The 21,953-nt window shown below is 39.5% G+C and overlaps 1 protein-coding gene across 1 annotated transcript in view; it reads right to left on the bottom strand.

Moving 5' to 3' along the window:
• lrmda (leucine rich melanocyte differentiation associated) overlaps positions 1-21,741 on the bottom strand; it is a 196,770-nt gene extending 175,029 nt beyond the window's left edge. Inside the window, exons 1-2 of the mRNA XM_087179387.1 lie at positions 21,602-21,741; positions 20,935-21,035 (exon numbers count right to left, since the gene is read on the bottom strand). Coding sequence (XP_087035513.1) covers positions 20,935-21,035; positions 21,602-21,643 — 143 coding nt within the window. The 5' untranslated portion in view covers positions 21,644-21,741. The remainder of the gene's footprint in view (positions 1-20,934; positions 21,036-21,601) is intronic.
• Between the last annotated feature and the right edge of the window lie 212 nt (positions 21,742-21,953).

Here is a 21,953-nt window from a genome sequence, read left to right as displayed (position 1 = left end):
GTGTGCAGAGGCCAGAGTCAAATTTACAACAACTGTCAAAGTCAGGGATGACAGATAAATTAATCTTCTCTTCATGAGTTTACATCCCAGGCATCTGGGCTGCTGATCTGGCCCCTAACAAGCGCAGGGTCTCAGCGAGCTGTCTTTTAAAGCTGATGTTTTCATGGCCAGAGATGAATTACCCTGTCACGAGAATCTATTTATACAGCAGTTAGAGGGTGGGGCTCTGGATGCAGGACAGCGTGATTTCATGGGTTAAGGTCCCCTTGAAGCATCTGTTAAATCTGGTTCTGTCAGATACACGTCAGCACCGGGTCCATTTCGGAGTCATTTTTGTTATAGATTTTCTTCACAATTGCAGACTTGTTTTTCGCTGACTTCTCTGCTGCAGTTTCTGGCCGGCTCGTCCCTTGAACATTCCCTACTACATACTGTACATCCAAAAGTAAACTTCTCTTTGATAGTGGTTCCATTAGTGAAATTACATTACAGTGGAGTGTAAAAGCATATAGTGCAAATGTAAATTCACATTCATCATCCCAAAGTCAGAGAGGAGATGGAGTGCAGGGGATGGAGTTACCCCAGTGGATCATGGACCCATTATCTAACTCAAACAAATCCAGTGGCTGTAAATGCTCCCACAGGCACTAAATGAGCCTTAACTGACAGACAGGTATATTTTGACAAGAGATTTTTCATTTACTGCTTACATTTACAGGGAACATTTTAGGGGCCTGTTTTAGGCATCAACACAAAAACATCAGTATTGGAAATGCAGCGCATACAAGTGTTGATTCATCTTTTTGTATATACACATCCAAATCAACCTATACTCTTTATTTTTAAAAACCTAAAATGTTGCAAAATGCTTAGTCATTCACTTTAGCAAAATACAAAATACACCACAAGTCCTGCACCACCTGTAAGGCTGCCATTGTTAAGCATACTTTCACCACGAGATGCTTCATTTAAACAGAGCATGGACGTCCACCTAGCAATAAAGTTTCAGCACAGACAGAGCAGAAAAGTCCACACCCATTTATCTGCTCCTGCCTCTTGTGTTTCAAAGCATCTGCCTGCTATCAGCTCATAGCATTAGCTACCCAGGTAGTCACCTGACTCAATACAAACTCTTTTACTTTTTGTGCTTTCTTTGCACAATGTAATAACTGGATTTTAAAGTAGACATTTTACACATCAAGCAAAAATAAGACATGTGTCAAGTAGCACAAAAGAAGATAAATAAACTTTCTGTCCTTTTTTTTTTTTTTTTTTTTTTTTACACCTTTGTATGTCAGCCAATGCACACAATGCAGTTTTTATTGCAGTGCCATGGTTGGCCACCGGGACAATCTTTTATTCTATAAAATCTTCAAAGTTTAGTACAGTCTAGTAACTGTATCTCGGTTTCTTCTTTAATCAGTGACAGTTCATCGTCCTCTCTGATCTTCTATTGTAAGTCTTGCACTGAATGAGGACAGAAATAGTCCTCATAAGAAAGCAGAAAGGATCAAGTCCTCAGATGACTGAGGAATTGAATCAAGCAGCAGGAAATGATAATGCAAGTTGTGTTCTTATTGGCAAGTATAAGATGCAGCACTCTGTTTCTGTTGACATACAGCACTATGGTGCTTTGTATTGTGCTAAAATTGTCACACGACCCACATTAACTAAAATAGGAGAGCAGCGTGTATGTATACCACTTGAAAGCCAGTGATCATGGAACTAGGGTTACAAATATATAACTCTTTCCTGAAAGTGCTGATGACTTTGCTGTTTCAGTCTCTCTCTCTCTCTGTCTCTCTCTCTCGCTCTCGCTCTCTCTCTCTCTCTCTCTCTCTGCCCCTCTCTCTTCCATTCATCTTAAAATGGATTGCTCTGTCACCTGGACTAACACTTTACTGAGAGCAGCCATCAATACTTTTTGTCAAAAACTGCAGGCTATGCCAGACATGTCATCAATCACCATTTACATAAAACAAAGAGCTTTCTATGACTGCCAGTCAGAGGCAGGACTGCTCCGACTTTGTTGAAGATAAAAGGAGCTGTTTCATAGGTCCATAGAGACACTGACTGCACGACAGGCCTACATGTGTTGTCAATCTCAAACCAATTGCTATTGGTTTGCAAATAGCAAGCAATAAATCTATGAACCAGAGCCATTTGATCTCATCCATGAGAATGGAGGTGAGCCTACATTTTTAAAGGAACAGACAGGTTATTGTTTAAAAGGATGAAAACCGCACCAATGTGAAAATTACTCTTCTAATGTTACTAACAAATTCCATCATGAGAGAACATAAAATTCATAACAATCAAACCTCAGGCTTAATGACAAAATGCAACTGTAGCATTTGATTGCTTCACCGGTGTCTGTGGCATGTCAATGTCCACCTGTGTTTAGACAAGTTCATAAGTCAAGAGATATGAACGGCATCCTCTCCCCCCACCTCCCATCCATCCCCAGTGGACAAAAATAAGCGAGCTTTGATATGAAACACGCACCGGCCTCAGAGGTCTGGTTCATACATTCACAGCTTCTGACACTCAGAGGAAAGCACGATTTCATAGCATTTATTTAACAGAAGAAATATGGTAATCTTCCTTATAATTGCTCCCTCTCCAATCCTTATTTTCCAGACAAATACAGTAAGCAAGCCAAAAATTCAGAGATAATCTATTCAGCCGATATGGTTTGTTATTTTGGAAATAATGTATTGCATAAGCACTGAAGACTGATTCACTAGAAACTAACAAGATTTCTTCTGTTTTCTTCTCACCTAAGGTTCAGGAGACGCACACATGCACACAGTGTGGATGTGCATGCACAAACACGGGCGCGCATGCACACATAAAGAATTCAATTTGGAAACCATCATTGGAGCGCAGAGGAGAACTGGAAAGTCATATTGCTATAATGCTCAGATTATCAATCATTCTGACATTTTATTGGCTTTATCACTGTACATACCATTAAAATGATGTCTGGCCCAGATTGTCAGGGGGCAAACATTAAACAGGCCAGGATTAAAATGCAGATCCCAAACACCTTCCTCTCTGCTGCTGAAATTGCACAGGACTAGGCTGCTGACTTTGGATGTGCTGTCAGAGGAGACATCGCATCAACACGGAGCTGGGCTGACGAGTAGATAGATAGTGTCACACTCAGGAAATGCAGAGGCTTCCCTCTATTTATCACATGCTGTAGTCAGTCAATGCACTAAAAGAGTGATAACAAATGAGGGGAAGAAACATCTATTAATCTCCCCTTGCACCCCTAATCAGACATCATTGGCAAACTCCTCCGCACTAGAATGACATGCGGCTAGCCTACTGCTCATGAAGGAACATATTAATACCAACATTTGTGCTATTAAAAGTAATTTTGGTGGCTCTGAAGCAGCGAGGAAAGCAAATATCCATATTTCAAAAGATCTTGACAGTTAAAAGGTTGTTAATGGGCATTTAAATGCTAGTGCTGCTGCCAAGCTGGCAAAGAGAGCCATAAAGCAAAAGGAATGTCTCCTCTCTCTCAAAACCTTTAATCAAAGCCATGTAAAGCAAATACACCACTCTGCCGGCTGTGTACAGCTAAAAAAGTTTTTTTACTTTCTCCTAACTTTGTGCAGTCATGCAACGTGAAGGTTTGTATGTGTTTTTTTGTCTTTATCACAAAATAGGAGGTCTCCAATTGGAGTTCGGTGTGTTAAGTTGGTTACACCAACAAAGGCATTTTGAGTAATTCACTATATCTCTCAAGGTTTGGGAAATTTTATAATATATATAATATACATAAAATATAATATATATAATATATTTGATAGGCAAAGGCCAGGAGTGATTAGTGAAAGATATGATAACGTGCCAGGAAAATGCAGCACACTGTTGTACGTTTTTACTCTGGATGAAAATGTGGCATTTTATCCCATCCAAACCAGAGACCTCTGGTTCACATCCAGATCTGTCTTACGTGTCCCTGACACCTAGTTTGACAACTTGCGTGATCACCTAAGAATGAACAAATTAATTATGAAAATGACAGACAGAATATACAGCGACGATATTTGGATACACAATTCTCCACAAGCCTATACTTTAAAATTAGCACAATGAGAGAGCAATGAGTGACAGTCAGTATATTTACATGCACTTGAGCGGTTAGCTTTCACAGTCACCAGCCATGGACAATGGACAGGAGAAACCCAGTTAACAAAGCTAGATTTCAGTTGTGAGGCCTGATTCTTTTGCTACATGCTCTCAACTTCTAGTCTTCAACTTTTATATTGATTAAAAGTAGGGACTTACGGCCCAAATAAGTAGCCTACAGCATGTCTTGGAGGCAAAATCCTTTTCCTTATTTTCCTTAAGATGTAAGATAAAAGGTGTAGATGTTGCATGAACAGGATCAACCTTACAGTAAGGGAGCTCTCAAGCAAAAGGCTGTGACAGCTGTGATAATTGTTTGATTCTGTTTGCAGTGTCAGTCATATGATAAGGAATTGGCACAGTTCACACTGTCACAAGCGTTTTTATTGGTATTTCATGGACTGCATGGGGTTGGAGAAGCAGAAGAACAGCTTTCAAGATTTCATATGTACTTAAATTTATAGTTATGGGACTTCATTATACATACAGTACTGTATATAGAGACGTTCTGCTGAGGTTTGCATTGTTCATCTTCACTCCATTTCTTTCCAGGAGAAATATTACATATCACCTTTTTTTCCCAGAAGACAATCTCACAACCCTTGTTAACCATTGTGTAGGATAGATGTGTGTGTACAAGATATGACAACACATCTGGTTTCTATATGGCAAGATCCACTGTTAATACATGAAATATCATTTGAAAAATTTAAATGATAAGCAGTATAAAAACACTTGGATGGATTGAAAGTATATCCAATGCCTGAATGATAGACAGGAGTCAGAATCTGACTCCTGACATTCAATGACTCCGATAAGAAAGGGTAACAAACAGTCAAACCCACTGGTCTCATGACTAGACACAAGATTTTTCTATGTCATTTCCTCATTAGTGGCACCCCCCCCACACACACACACACACACACACACACACACACACACACACACAGCCACAGTCAGCACAAAGGGTTCACTTCATGAAGTCAAACTCACATCAAACAACATTTGGTGTTTAGGTGCCATGTTGTAAACACTTAAATCACTTGCTGCATGAGTTAAATCCCACAACGGCCTGAATGAGCTCTTATCATATCTGATCACTTCATCAGTGTTAAACAAAATGGGCTAGAAATGAGGGGATAATTGTAGCATATATTTTTGATCATGTGCTAGCCTCCCTAATCAGCTACCACAGTGTAAACGCGAATGAATGCCAGCTTGTGTGAACTCCACAGACAAACGAGACACGAGTCCTCCTGTACAGGGACTTTGAAGCCTGTCACAAAAGGCTTGAGACAGCACTGTTCCTCTCATTAATCTCCCAATAGAGGAAATGAATAGACTGACTGGGCTTGACATTTTTTGTTCTCTCATAAAGAGAAACACAGAGGAGCTTGGAATGAAACTCCACACATTATGAAAGCTATTATCTTCAGCTGCCAGTCTCAGAGAGAGAGAGAGAGAGACAGAGAGAGAGAGAGAGAGAGAGAGAGAGAGAGAGAGAGAGAGAGAGAGAGAGTAATCCAAAACTAATAGGCAGAATGAGAGGTGCAAAAAAAAAAAAAGTAGGGGACTGGGTCAGATCATCTCTCTCACTCTCTCTCTTGTCCAATTACTGACAGGCAGTTGAGAATATCAAATGAGACTGAGGAATGAGAAATATTCATATTTTCTCTGAATGGTATTAAACCCTGACAAAGAAAATGGATGGCGGTTTCAATTTTGACAGTGTATCAAATCTGACAAGATTTTAAACTGATCTCAAAACACAGACTGTCTGTATCATTACCAAGACAAAATAGGATGTTCTCATCTTGAGTCATAAAAAAAAAAAATTTATTACTAAAAAGACACAAATTGACATTTTCAAAATGACGGTTCCAATCCCTTCCTCTCATCAAATTACCAGGCAAACAGCACAGCCCGATGTTTACTGCAAGACTCGACTGGGGCTGATCCTCAGCCACCAAACCAGGGAAAAGACATGACATAACTCAGACTACTTGATCTGCAGTCAGTCACTGCAAAACAAAATCCCTTCAAAGCCTTGATGACTGCAGGACACTCATCCACCACACACATCCATCACCACAGAGGTTGTCAGAAGGTCATTGGTGGTTCTAATGCAACAGTCCATACCTAGCCAACAGAAGATGACTATGAATGGAAACTTACCACTGAGACGCAGTGTCTTGTGGTGGTGCTATGCGCTAAAAATATATCATACACATTTATAGGATCTTTTTCTAAGTTTAAGCTTTCTATATGGAATCCTTCACTACAAATTTATACAACTCACATTTTCAGACAACATGATTTCTCCCTAAAATCTCATCCATTCTCAGTTAAAATAATGCACAAAAACCACACACTTGCATCACCAACCCCCCCAGAGAAATTTGGTCATACAAGCTTTTTCTCGCTTCCGGATATTCTTTTCAATTCTGGGTACCTCGAGCATCCTCCACTGGCTCCACTACTTCAAAAACACACCTCATGAAAAAATCAGGAGGCCTGTCTGACATGTGTCCCCGTGCCCTGATGGCATGCCAACACCAAAGACCAGCATTGATTTTGTGTAACGTGGGGTCGGATTAGCCGTCTGCAGGGATTAGCTGCCTGTGCAAGGCCTCAGGGTTTGCTATAAAACTAATAATTAATTTAAACAGCCGGGCCCATGGAAGGATACACTCACTACACGTTCACAGCGTGACGGGGTGAGTATGAGTGACAGACTGTCTGGCGCCCCCTGAAAGGGATAGCTGTGTGTATGTTTATATATATATATATATATATATATACATATATGAATATGTACAAACACACACACATACAGGTATGTTAGACTCGTTTCTGATGATCCGTAGGTGCACCCCTGCCTTGCTTGTAGCCCCAGATGGCCATCACTGCACATTTGTCAAGGTTCATGCTACAGATTAATATGTGATGTTAATTACAAGTATTTAAGCATTTGGCTAGGTTTAATGACTTAAACTGCCATATAGCCTCATCAGTAGCCAATTAAGATTGACAGGGAGGTGTTTAGCTGATAAGCTAAAGCTGACAAGAACACAAGCACCCACGCTCAAACCATTATGAAATCATAACAAAAGGTAATAAAGATACAGTATGTACTCAAGAATAGCCATAAATGTCTGTAAAAGATAGCAACCACAATGTCCCTGGTCAGACTGTGTGAGGAACACAGGATGGATTATCCAACTGGCAACAAAGCCAACATCACCTGACTCCAAGATGATTGTGTATCAACACTGTCACCTACTAATGAACTGATTTCTTTTCATACATTATACTGTTATAGTCAGTATAATGAGTAATAATAAGAGTAGAATAATAAGTCACAATATGAAGAGAAGAAAACTGTAGCCTATGTATATAGCCACAGACAACAGCTGTGTGTAACTATTGCCACCACAGCTGAGAAAAACATTGCAGTGCTACCGAGTTAGGGGTTTTATTTATGCAAAATACAAAAAATGATCATCAGGGTCATTTGTGTTTTGTCTAGTTTAAAGTGAATTTTTTTTTGTTTTCTGTTCTTTCTGTATTGACTAGTCGCGCCTTCATATTCTGAGCTGATCTCAGTATAAGATGACCTTGTTTACTGTAAACTGTGAATGTCTTCTTGCAGGAAGAGACCAACACAAAATCTAGGTAAAAATCTGTTCAAAATAATACATTTATATATCAGCAAAGCATAGCAAAAGTCCTTTGTGTCACAAAGCAGCAGAGCAGTTTTGTATGAACCGCAGCATGGACTCCTTGGCAATGGCTTTGTTTGTTTACAGTTGGTATATTTATGAATCCAAACGCCTTCAAATTAATGTGATAATATTTACTGACAATGAAGTGCCACATTTATAACTAACAAGCCTAAAGCTATAAAGATAAAAATGTCTTAGGAGCAATGTATGTTTTATCTGAAGAGTAACAAAAACAATGAAAAGCATCTCAACTTGAAGCGTTTCACTGCAGCCTCTGTTATCATCCCCCTCCTTTTACCTAGCTGCCAATGAGGGTTGCCATAGTCAGAGAAGGTAAAGGGATTTCTCCTTCTCTTCAAGACTTTGATCTGACTGACACACAAACGGCCCTCAGATCACAAGTCTACAGACCCTGTTGGGCCTCTCTGCCTGGTCTGCGTGTACATGTACACTTCGTCCCTATGAGGATTCCTTACCCTCCTCCCATTTCCCTTCGTCTCTCCTTTATCCCTTCTTCTTCCTCCTCCTCTCTGCCTCCTCCTTCTCCTTCTCTTCCTCTGCTGTTTGGTGTTTTGAAACATCTGAGTACAGACATGTTCTGAGCTTTGGAGGACCCAGGGGCCCGAGATCCAGACAGAGGGAGAAAATAAAGAAACTCTACAGTGCCCCCGGTACATAAGCTATCTAACCATTACCACTAGGGAGAAACTCTTAAACATCACCAAACGTCTGGACAGACAGAGAAGATCAGAAGACTGTTTGGTCTGTTGTTCACATAATCATACTGTCAGCTAATGGTGCAGTCAGCAGCTCACAGTGGAACCACTATGATGGGAGTCAATGCATTTATCCTAATGGATAGACAGTGTTTTATGAGGGAAAACAGAGAATAAGAATACTGTAGTACACAGACGGCTGGCCCCAAAATGGAAGGGTTGTTCCTTGTAGTTTTCCAACACAGACGTGTCAGCAGCATGAACATGAAACATGCCGTCACTGTTTCTTATCTCAATATGTCCCTGGGTGGAAAAGTGAGGCAACAGCTTACTGATGTCTTGCAGCCCGCCTGACCATTAAAACATATTTCCATGTTGATGGATGTCAGATGTAGCCTCAAAAAAGCCATAGCTTGCCCTTGATTTCTAAGCACATTCCCCAGTACACTTTTCTAAACTTATTCTTCATGCTTCGCAAATGGAACAAGTAAATACAGACTATAAACAAGTTAAAATAATAAGGAAAGAGGAGAACAAGAGTGCAGACGGGTGAGAGCACAGGGGCCGTTATCTCCCACAAATCTTCCCGTTTGACCAATATCAAGTTCTTGAGATGGCGGCTTGGAAGGATAGTCGGTGGTTTTTATAAGTGAAAGCTGTGAAAGATGTGAGTAAGTTTATCCGAAATGGAAACAGGAAATGAGTTACAGCTGTGCTGAGAATGTGGCACAGCTGTCCAGGGCCAGAGATGGTTTAAGCATTCTACAGGAGAGCAGAAAAAAAAAAGAAAAAGAAAAGAGGATTCACCCACAAAAGGCTGTTAGGGGCTTGAAATTGCAGAGCAAGCAAATAAGATGGCCTGCATGTTTATCACTTCAAGGGTGGCAAACTAATTAAACCTGACTCGACTCATAGAGGTTAAAAGATTATTCTATTACACCCTCGTCTTCACCAAAACTTAACAGCAAATTCTTTTTGCAATCATGAGGCCTTCAAGAGCTGCTACGTCTAATAACAGCTTCCAACTGCATTTTATGGTCACAGGATTTATTCATCTACTGACATTTATCATGCAGCCCTCTTAAAAAATCATCCCCTAAAATTCAAAACATGGCAAAAACTGCAATCATCCTCTAAAATCTTGGCATGAATACACATATGTATCTGTCTTCACTTTTCACCCCTGGGCCCTCTAGGAAAGATTGTGGGAGATTGAAAGCCATGAAGCGACCAAAACTGCCTAGACCATACCAAAGGAAGCTCCTTTGTTCCTCTTCCAAAACAGGCTCCAAACCTTCTTTTTTTCCCCTTTTTTCCATTTGGGAGTCAGCCAAGGGAAGTAGAAGTATGGCTGCCCCTCTCCATGCTCTGTCCTAATATGTTCCATGCCTTCCAGTTGCTTACATCATCAATCTAGGAGATGGGTAAGTGTGATGGGGTGAACATAAACAGAGCTTGAGTTATGGGCTAAAAGAGACACGGGCTGTGTTTCAAACTCAAGTTTGCGCCCTCTTCCCTTTTTTTTTTTTTTTTTTAAAAGAGAAAACAGTCTTTCTACGGAAATGTCCTAGGTAATCATTGGTGGGTATCCTAAATGACTTTGTGTTATGTGCTTCAAAACCAGTGCAGCAGAGGGAGAGGATTGAAGACAAGGAAGCAGCTTCACAATATCGAAATTCACCCCCATCATCAACTTCAAGCAGCAAGCTTGTTATTGACAGCCGAGTGCCAGTCCTAATCATCTCCCTTTTAATGCTCGCTTAAAAATACACACCCTCATGTCAAAACCTGAGTACACATTAACTCTCCCCAAATCGTCTACTTACTAAACATGTCACTAATGAATTATACATCAGACTTTTTCCCTCTCTCATATTTACATGGTGTTTCAGCAGAATTTGTGTAGTAGTTGTAAAGTATTTAATAAGTGTTTAAATATGTAAGAGAGTCAAGATCTTAGCCAGTGCACGAACCGTACAGTAGATGTTTACGCAATATCAAAAGACTCTGCTATGCCTATCAAAATGAGTAAGACATATGGACAGTTTGTTTTTCACTTGCCAAAATAGAAAAGGGAGTATGACCACTTGGGCCCCATCAGGTCAAATCATAAAGATCCATCACTGGCTTTGCACTCTGCTAAAACGCTAAGGAAACATATTGTAGATTTTAAGACCCTTTTTATTCAGCCAGACTGTGTACTAAAACTAATTGGATTTCTGTCAATGGAAAAAATATATCCCTGGGACAGCTTTGAACTCAATAGCTCTGACTGTCCAACTGCGCATTAGGGAGTGGGACCTTGCCACATGCCAAGCACCAAGGAGGAAAATTAAATCGGTGGTCAACATAAAATATTAAAATAGCATGGTATCGAATTTTTGAAAAATGATGTCAGGGCAGCTCATTATGGCCAGCAAGGCAGTGAATTAAGCTATATTTAGTGGGTGATAATTGAAATCATAGCTGTAGTCATTACCACTGACAAGTTTCTAAATAATACCCAATAAATCCCCTCTTTTTAGCAAGGTCCCCATGACAGCTGGCAGCGCTGAAAAATATAAAGTAGAGAAACAGAATCTCTTTTCCTTTCTTTCCTCTCTCCCTTCCTCTCTGTTCCCCCAACTCTTCTCTCTCTCCCCCTCTCTCTTAAAGCCAATAAAATGTCAGCTTTTATTCTCCTCCTCCAAAGTGTTGGCTAGATGTCAGCAGGCCCTTCTAAAGCTCTGCCACTGCAAGCTGAAGGCCTGTAAATCTCCGTGTCAGTGGCACGCCATCCGTCTTGGGATATACAATAAAAAACGTGACGCAGTCATAAAAGGAATGGCATCACTGCCCAGTATATATAATGTGAACAAAAGGAACATAAAGATGTTCCATTCCATTCAGAATCCCAAACCAAAAGATGGCCTTAGATCGAAGAAGAGGGGAGATTTTGAGATGCTCTGGAAGGCTGATGGCAGCTCCCGACAGTGATTAACAGATGGGTCAGTGGGCTTTTGTTGTACTTTAACAGAGATAAAGATTTATATAGTTTATGTTGTACTCGGGGTAAAGGAACTGATAGACTAGCTGCTCGGCTGTCTTACAGGATAAGGCTTGCAACATTCTATTTTTCTTTCTTACTGTCAAAAAATGCCGCAAAACCAACCAGAGGAACTATTGGGCCCACTGACAAGTATTGCCTCTGCAGCCAAAGCCTGATACCTCGTCTTCCTCCCTGCCATGGACCTCCAAACTGTTGAAAGCACATCAGTGAGCCACACAGTTGCTGCAGTGGGTGACATGTTCCTTTATTATGATTAACATAAAGACTGTAGTTTATTTTAAGTCAATTCCACCAACATTGTTCTGCAGCTGTAAATACTCACTAAAGCACCAAATATGTATTAATCAACTACAGAGAATAGTCCCTAACAAATGCACTATTTACTTCTGTTTTGGTACCATTTGCTTAAAACTACAGTGCCCAACTGTTTTAGGAAATTCTGGAGCCTTTTAAGCAAATTAAATCTGTATATCTGCAACTTGCTTTTATAGACTTACATCTTCTGTGACACAGACCGGGGAAGGAAGTTGGAAGGTACAGATGGATTAACACACCGTTTGTTTTGGTCCTGAATTTTCTTTACAACCTTAAACAGAATGAATGAATCGCATTTTTATTATTGTGTTACAGTTAGCTTATAACTTATAGGACACCACAGATGCATGCAAGCCAGGACAAGAGTACTGCATTTACATTTCCAAACAACAGAAAAGGCAACTTAAGCATGTATCACAATCAAATACTTGGACCGTCATTGATTTTGCATATTTCCAGTACAGTGAGTTTGGTCACCTAAGTAAATATCTCTAAACACAGACAAGAGTCTACCAAGTTTATCTTTTTTCTTCGTAGCTTGCCACTCTCAACAGTTGAGAATTGATGTGCAACTCACGGTTGCATAAATGTACACTTCTGCAAAGCTGTGGGCAACATTAAGGACTGCTGCGTAGTTTACTGCCACAGTAACACTCACAACTTCCTTAAGTAAGGCTGGCAGAAGTAATAAGAAAACAACAATCTCCTTTAAATGGCATATCCATGAGTGAAACCACAGCAACCTTACAAATTCCAGCAGGGTGGTGGTGATTGCTCAACTTAGCCTATATGCTTAGCTTTCTACAATAAGTTCTTCCTGTCACCAAAATGTATAATGCTGAATGTGTTGTGATGTGCTGCCCTTTGTTGAGAGGCAAGTGTTGAGGATATGAGGGATCAAGCATAAATTGAGCTTGACCACCCTCAGTCAGGGGATCAATACCCATAATGATTATATCAGATGATCCTTTAGGTCCTTTTTTAATCACTGACTGAATCTATGCGACTGATCATTGTTCTTGAGAATATTAAATTAAATGAGTTTTATGTGAATGTAGGGCTTTCAGCTATGGATCAGAATATGACATACTGTTCTATGTGAGTGGGGTTTCCCTTTAAAACCAACTAAATACACTTTAATTTCAATTGAGAAAACATGACTTAAGCAACTGAAGATCGAATTCAGTCTATCCAGTGCATATATGCATATAGTTAAGTATATGCCGTGTTCAAAACATGTTTTTTTATTCATAGTCCAAATGCAGGTAAAGTTAAGCACAATGTATATAGAATACATTATATACAAGGTATATAGAAACAAATCAAACTGTACATTTTTAACAAACCCTCTCACTCATATCATCACCAATGAATCTCATCAACTGTGGTACATGTCGTCTGAGGATAACATCATCTCCCTTTTAGGCAAATTTATATTATACCCAATTTAGCTTAAGTGAAGATACACTGCTAGAAACAGAAAAAACAAAAACAATGGACCATCTAGGGATTCAAGACATAATGAAGGCCACATTATTGCGGTTTGGTTGCAATTTTTGGGAAAGCTTTCAATCATATAGTCATAAGTTAGTCATATTGCAAAAACAAAAGAAAACTGACAAAACAGATTCTGGCTGGCCTATAGTTACACTGAAAGATGGTTGTCTTAACTTATTGCAGCAAGAGGTTTTGTGTCAGATGCCTATCATTAAACCTTTTGAAGATCTATGCAAAGACACTACAACTGAGACTGTCCAAGCTGTCCAAAATATAACCTCATCTAAATGACTAGAGCCATCACATACCACAAATACGATGTTGATAAATAGAACAAATTATTCTTTACTACTTCATTATAGGACTCAGTGACTCAAGCTCTCTGTTTGCACTGTTGTTACTGTCCTCAAAAGTGAGTCAACTCAAAACTGTTTGCTGCAATCACATAAAAGAAAATTCTGAATATAACCTCAAATTGGAAAGATGGAGGAACAAGACAAGCCATCCATTAAGCATAACATCCTTAGCTCTGTGTCATTCCATCACTTTCCCAGGAGGAGTACATCATTAAAAAAAAAACATCCCAATGAAAATTAAAAAGGTTGGGGTTTTTTTCAAATGCCACAGAATGATACAAAATATCAACGTCCTTGATATGAATAAGTTATTTCCTGCCAGACCTTGTCCCTCTCATCTCTCTGGTTTAAATCTCTTAGGGCTGGGAGAGCTCTGCATCCTCCTTAATTTATGAGACACAGATCAGGTTATCCGAGTATATCGGCCTAAACAGGCCTGATAGATCGGATATGGAATATATTTCCTCAGTAGAGCAGAGTATGCCACCACTATTACCACACACACACACACACACACACACACACACACACACACACACACACACACACGAGTTAAGTGATTTGAGGACTTCATACTGCCAATGTTTCATATCCTCTCCTCCTAACTGACACTTTATCTGCATACCGGCATCTCTGCAGATTGAACACTTAGGCAAGACAATGACAGGCTCTCTTCCCGTTGTCACTTCTCATTCTAGGACCAGTCTAATGCCTCTTACTGGGCTTCTGCCAATAACAGAGCCGCCGCCCCCCTCCCTCCCCTCCTCCCCCTCATCATCAAACAACCAGAGTCTACCTATCTTGGATAAAAAAAAAAAAAAGGAGCACCTGATGTCTGTGACACTCATTTGTCAATTAGCGGGCTCCTTCCCGTGTTGACACACAGCAACTTGAAAGACAGAACGGTGCCTGTGACGAATTAAGAGAGACAGATGAGTGAGGCATGAGCGGCGGAGTAATACTATAATGTTCTTTAGATATGAATATAAAACGACACAGCTGACAGGCCATACAAGGTTTTATTTCATTTCTCAGTGTACCAGGCCTCCCTACTTTGTCTTCTTTGTTCTCTTTTCATCAGACTACTTACATCTCATTTTGACAGCCGGGCGACATTTAGAGCACTTTCGTTTTAAAACGCGAGTTAGCATACTTGATTTGTCATTAAAATGCAAAACGCCTGCCATCACCAACATAGCCTGGGTGAGCACATACCCCCTCAGATACACACACAGACACACACATACTGTACATACAAAGGTAGCAGTCGTTCCTCTGCAATGCTCAAGTCCAATATGGACACCTCTATCTTAATATATATAATATCTATGTACTCCAAGTATCAAAGAGAAATGTCAGTGTTTCATTGGTCTTCAGATCATATAAAGAGTAGTACTGGATATTGACCACAGTTTGGTTAACAGCTGAATTAAAGGTCAGAAATTTAAAGGCAGCTACCTTGCTCCAATTTTGCACCAACTTTACTAAAATCTGATCTTGTCTGTACAAACAAAACATATTTAAATACACCACTTCTAGCTGTAACTGCAAAAGATAACCGCTCCAGTTTGGCACTGGGTAAAAAGACAACATAGCAAGATGATATGCAAGTTAATTAAGGCTTGTCATTAAAACCATTGTTTGTGATACTACACTATATTTATCTGGTTTGACAGCAGACAGAGGAGGAAGCTATCAATGACGGAGGACAAAGTCAAGTACCAGTGTTACAGATCAACTGGTTTTCCTGTTAACTTGTGACTTTCCTCTGAATGCATCAATGGTTGCTTGAAGTGGCAGCAATAAAATATCACAACATAACCATCTGGAGCCTTAAACTTAAGTCAAACTGTGACACCAACAAAAACTATTCAACAACGTACAGGATTTGAAATTATACCATCATCTTTTGCCCAGTCTCCATTTACACAAGATCACTTTAGACTAGAGCCCGACCGATATTGGATTTTTGGGGCCAATGCCAAAACCGATATTAGGGAGTAAGAAAATTCAGATAGATATATCGGCCGATATATAAATATATATATATATATATATATATATAAAAAAAGTAAACACTTGTGAAAAAGATATGTAATGAAAGCAGGATATTTTACAGTTTAACAATAAACTTTATTGTCCAAAATGACATCAGATCACTGAAACAGTAAACTTCACTGGGAATTAAATAAAATAACTATAAATAAAAAAACATAAGAACAAATATGTAAATATATATTATATATATATTTAACTTCATTCAGCATTTCCACTGCATTAAAAGTATTCATAGCAGCGCATATCGGAGAATATAAGACGATATATCTGTGATAGGTCAATATCGGCTGATAAAATCGGCAGACTTCATACTTATTTCTCCAATACTTTGCCAAAGTGAGCAGAGTATTAGAAATACAACAATAACACAAACTTAAGCATCCACAATGATCATAGAGTTGAATCAACACCTCTCTGACATTGTCACAACAAAAACTTAATCTGCCTAAGATGCGAATCATTGCAATCCATTCTGATTAAGCACCATACTTAAAAACAGATGTGGTGAAGATTTGTGTAACACATGATGTGGTCTGTAAAAACACCAATCAACTGGAATGACCAAACCTTATGATCAACTATAACAAGTATGCCACAGTTGTTTTAAAATATTTTACAAGTGTTCTTACATTACACATTCAGTATACAGTATCACATGTGTGGGGCACATCTAACTAGTGAGAACAGATCAAAGTAAAATAGTGCTGGATTAACTTTCAGGTTAGGTCTAAGGTTTCACAAATGCTGGCATTGCACAGATGTGATTTGTTTATCACGATGCCATGTCAGATCTTAGAAGAAAAGTATCACTGTTCCAACAGTCAGGGATTCTTCCTGTGACTCATAGACATGTGTCCTCCTGAAAACCTCATGTGTCCAGGGTGATAGCGCTGCATGAAACAGATGCAGGCACCCAAAGTGCACCACAGTCAGAGAGGAGAATCATGTCAACACAGCACATGCCCACTCACTGCATTGTGTACACACCTGACCTGGAACAAAGTGGACAACACAATACTCTCCAAGCTCGTCCTGAGACAGGAATCTCAGTGTGAGCCACACGTCTCAACACATTGATGAGACAGGCTGACACTGCAGCACACACAGGGAGAGGTGTGGGTGTGACAGCCCGCTACCATAATTTCATCCTGCCATTACCTGCCCAGCCACTCACAGTTATGCTCACAGAGACAGATGCACAAACACTGTATGCAAGCAACCATGCACAAGCATACACACAAACATAAACAAATGTACAACACACACGCATATATATAAAAAACACAGGACTCAGTTAAAGGTGATGCCAGTACCTTGCTTCTCATTGTGACTCATTGTCAGGCTGCCTGATGAGTGTTGTCAATTGAGCTGACATTAGCGACAACAAACTCTGGCAATGTCTCCCTCTCGATTTGAGTCGAGCAGCATGAAGAGATGCACGATGCTGAAGGCAGTCCACTGAGTTTCATGTGCATCTGTTTACACCTGGTTCGCTTCAGCTGACACTGAAATGAGGTCATGGTGTCAATACACAAATGTCTCTACTATCTGACATGTAATGTGAAATGATGGCCAACTTAACCTCTACATTCATGAATCCTGGATGAACATAATATTGTGAAACAAGACCAAATATAATTCTGAACTTTGGATATAATAATAGATGCAAAATTGCTCTTTTTTTTAAAAACTTTTTTCCTGTTCTTAATTGTAAATTATTGCATCACAAAATAAATTACCAAAATTATCACACTCCCCTGGTATAGGAATGATTCATTTCTTTAGTGGAGGGCAAAGGTGTGCCTTTACATATATTTTAGCCATAATAAGCCATGGCTGTTTACATATGGAATTTACTCTCCAAGTAGTTTTCTGTGCATGTCTTTAATGATTTACAAATAACTGTTCTTGCAGGAATGCTTTAAAATATGCAAAAGTTCAAAGAAAATCCAGGAAAAGATGCGTCTGAAATCACTTCAGTACAGACTGAAATGACTATGGCAGTCACTGGCTATTGGATATTGGTAGAAATGTCAATATAACACCATAATTCAATGACTCAACATTTTCTTTACTTATTTATATGTTGAAGATGAGTAAAATAAGCAAAACACACCTCTGCCTGCTTCAATGTCATTTCAAAGTAAGTATAGCTATATAGTATATTTTTTCTTAAACTGTATACTTCATGTTTACATTGACATTCTACAGGTACCAGTATTCTTGCAGAAAATATTGGTATATTTTTATAATCAAAACATTGTGTCACAAATGCTATTTGTTTTTGTCCTCGTCACCAGATTCTACCCAAAGGGCTACAAACAAGTAGAAAAGAGCCAAGAGTTCAGGGGCAGAAAAAACAATTCTTTACAGGAAAATATTTCCACCATTAAGCTGTGAATCAGGGGCCTCTGTCTATGAGTTGCATTCTTATGGGGATCAAAAAGACTCAGGGGGATGCTGTGCCTTAGTTAGCATATAATATTATCACATGTTGAGCTGCTTATTGAGTTTCACAGCTCCACCCACCCATGACACTCCAATGTTGTCATGTGAGCGCCTACAGAAACCAATAGTAACAGAGAAGGCGTTTAAGAGAGCATGGTGGATATATAGGTCTGGTGTGATTGTGTGTGTGTGTGTGTGTGTGTATATGATGGAAAAGCTTGCGTAACCACACTAGCAGGTCAGTAATGTATACTCTATAGCAATGGATAAAGATACAGTGCTCAGATAGCCTACACTGGCAGTTAATATTACCAAGACTCACTCTTGGAAATGAATGTTAACACATTACATGAATGTCTGTATATATATCTTCACATGTGCAGGGTTTAAAAAGTCAGCAGGAGATGTGTAGGCATATGAAACGTTTACAATAAAGTAAAACCATCTCTAGACATGTTTGATGTTAAAGATGGCATACAGGTTTTCAATGTGAACCATTTAAACACACCGTCTATAGAAGAGAAAAAGATGAAGCACGATGTAACAGATCACTCTGCCCACTAGCAAACCATCAATCAATAGTCCACTGATATGAGCCCCAAATGGTTCGAGTACCACCTCATTACTCCTGCACCGCTTCTCTGCCCATACCACCCTTTGAAGTTTAGTAATGATTTCTGACATTTGAGATTAGCTGAACTGAAAATTAATAATGAATTAGTAATATCTGAGTTATAAATATTTGATTCTAAACATCAAGTCCTTAATGTGACAGGTTCAAGGGCGAGAGACATAATGCCAGCCTTGATCTCCCCGAAACCAACACACATAAGGGTTGTTCCAGTCAGATTTCATAAAGCTGTTTGCCAGACGTAACAGGCTTCCTCTTGCTCTGAGGTAACACCAAGACGTCTACTATTCAGCTGTCCAAGGATGTTGTTGTACCACGCAGATAGCAATTATGATCTCATAACAATCATCCTGTGTAAAGCACCTGTTCAGCTTTTAAACTTTGTTTGTTTGTTTGTTTGTTTGTGTTTGGAAAACCAGATTTGGGCAGTTACTCAACACATTATAGCAAGTTAACAATGAACATCTTGCTTAATGCTTGCTGTTTGATAACAATAACATGGAAAAGTTTCTGATGTCCCACCCAACCCAATTTATTGGATGTGGGTGCAGTTAGATTACACGGTGAAATCAAATTGCAGCACGATGCTACAGTAAGCAAAGTTTTGTTTTTACATTGCAGAGATTCAAGCAAAAAGTTTTGCTGCACACCTGAATGTCTGACAGGTGCATCCAAGGGCAGCATGACTTTAATAAAACTAAAAACTCACACACACCATCTACTTTACTGATGGTAAACATCGTCAGTCTACATGACTTTCATCTGGTACATGAAAAAGCATCACAACTGTTCCTTTTATATAAAAACATATGCTGGGTAAATTATCAATTGATAATATTTTTTATGGTCCTCTGTTCATACACCTGACGACCAAAATATTGGAAATACAGAAAATATACCAGCAAACTTGAATGAAAATAAATCTACTGGAGAAACATGGCATAAGTGAGGACAAGTCAAATTTGACCAAATTATCTAAACAACATAAAATAAGAAAAGGCAAAAATCAAAAATTATTATTCTAAAATTCTATTGCACCTGCTCTTCTCAAATGTTCAACTTGTTTCTTACCTTTTTCATGACTACAAGTGTAATTCCATTTACCCATGTATTCAGGTTCAATTAAGCAAGAGCAGCCATTAAATTCTGATTAATAATCTGAATAATCACCCAGTGTAACACATTTACATGACTGGGACTTTACACAACTCCGTATGTAAAGCTGAGCCCTATACTGAGCAAAACTATGTGCGCATATGAATACAGTAAATATTAAGTCAGTAGGTCATAGGTTTCCTGAGAATTCATTTTTTCCCCAGGAACATCTGTTTCACACTCACACACCTACACACATTCACAGTGCCTTGCTCACAGGCACTTCACCAGTGGATTCATTCATTTATCCATTAATATTTTTCCAGTCTGAACACTGTGTGAAAATTAGGGGTTTTGCAACATGACACGATGTAAATCAGCTGAATTGAGGACTCCACATCTCCAGCACAGACAACTGCCTCAAGGTGACAATTTTCAACAAAAAAAAATTGCCTTGACTGAGACGGCTTCATGGCCTGACAGTCATGAAAAGGGTTCAGAAACAAAAGCACCTTATAACCATCTTCTCCTTCATTTTACTTGCCAGATCAACTTCACTAGGCCTGCTGCTGAAATGGCAGCCCCCTCTGAAGCAGCTGCCATGAGGTGTTCCTTCATCTCCTGACAGAAGAATCTTTTCTTCCATTTGCCCCCGAATTAGCATGTCACATTTATCGATCACACCTTTTATCCTGCCCCAGTGTGACACCAGCCCAGCGCTAACACTCATTCAGCTCTTTGATGTTCTGATGACACTCCTGACCACCTATAGACCGAGGTCACACATTCAATTGCACCTGATGTAAAAGATGCATGTCTCCCAGTAACAGACTGAGAAAGAGGAAGAGGAAGAGACAGGCAGCATATACATCCAGGTTATTACATATATGTCACCTACCTGAGCTGATTGAAGCTCAGATCCAGCCTTCTTGCAAAGTGGCCATATGTGTCTCCAAGGAAGTCTGGGATGTCCTTACAGTCATGTCCGATGTAGGAAATCTTTAAGAAGAAGAAGAAGATTTATTATAATTAAAAAACACAGAGATAACTATGATATAAATATGATATAAATAGCCATGAAAAAATAGCCCCAACATGAGAGCAGCAAAATAATTATTCAGGACAACCCACTTTTATATTGCTTTGGCACCATTATTTGAATTTACTTTATTGATATAGGTTGCTAAATAATGCAGCAGCTAACCCTAAAGTTGGGACATGACACTGTTAACACCCAATGCCATGCTATTAATTTTGCAAGGAGATAATCATTTTCTATATGCTTTCCAGCCATCATTATATATAGTGCAGAATAGTTCAACCGTTTGCCCTGCACTAAGGACACATTGTGGCATGATATTACTCCGTTATTTTCTCCAGTTAAGTTGCAGGAGGAAGTGCAAAACTGAAAGTCACGACTTAGCTACAGGGTCACATGACACCGGCGATGTCGAAGGAACAAACAAAACCAGTTTACATGCAGTACCAATACAACAGCCACTGAATAAGGTGCCAGCTAAACGTGCGAGGGGGCGAAGTCGAAACAGTTTCCAAAACAAACTTACCTGAGTCCCATTCAAAGCGACCAACGACTCGTTTCGTGCCATAACTTTCTCCTGAGGAGGATGACAGCCCACTGACTGTGTGTTTTGTTTTTCTTTGATAATCAGAGTTGATAGCCAACGTCCTGCTCACGGTAAGACACCCGCTGCTGTCAACATTTAATGGTGATGTTAGTGGATGTAACCTCAGCCCGGCTACTTTGGAGATCTACTGGCGCTTTGCAATTGACTTTTACAGTTTCCGCGTGCCAACTCAATCAGCTGACCTGCTGTTGTGTGCGGAAGCACGCGGTCCGACTGTGTGTGTGTGTGTGTGTGTGTGTGTGTGTGTGTGTGTGTGTGTGTGTTAAAATCG

This window comes from Seriola lalandi, unplaced genomic scaffold (assembly GCF_002814215.2).
Source record: "Seriola lalandi dorsalis isolate HSWRI2012SDOR001 ecotype SW California unplaced genomic scaffold, Sedor1 jcf7180002054832, whole genome shotgun sequence".
NCBI lineage: Eukaryota > Metazoa > Chordata > Actinopteri > Carangiformes > Carangidae > Seriola > Seriola lalandi.
This window is presented reverse-complemented; position numbering and strand designations above follow the sequence as displayed.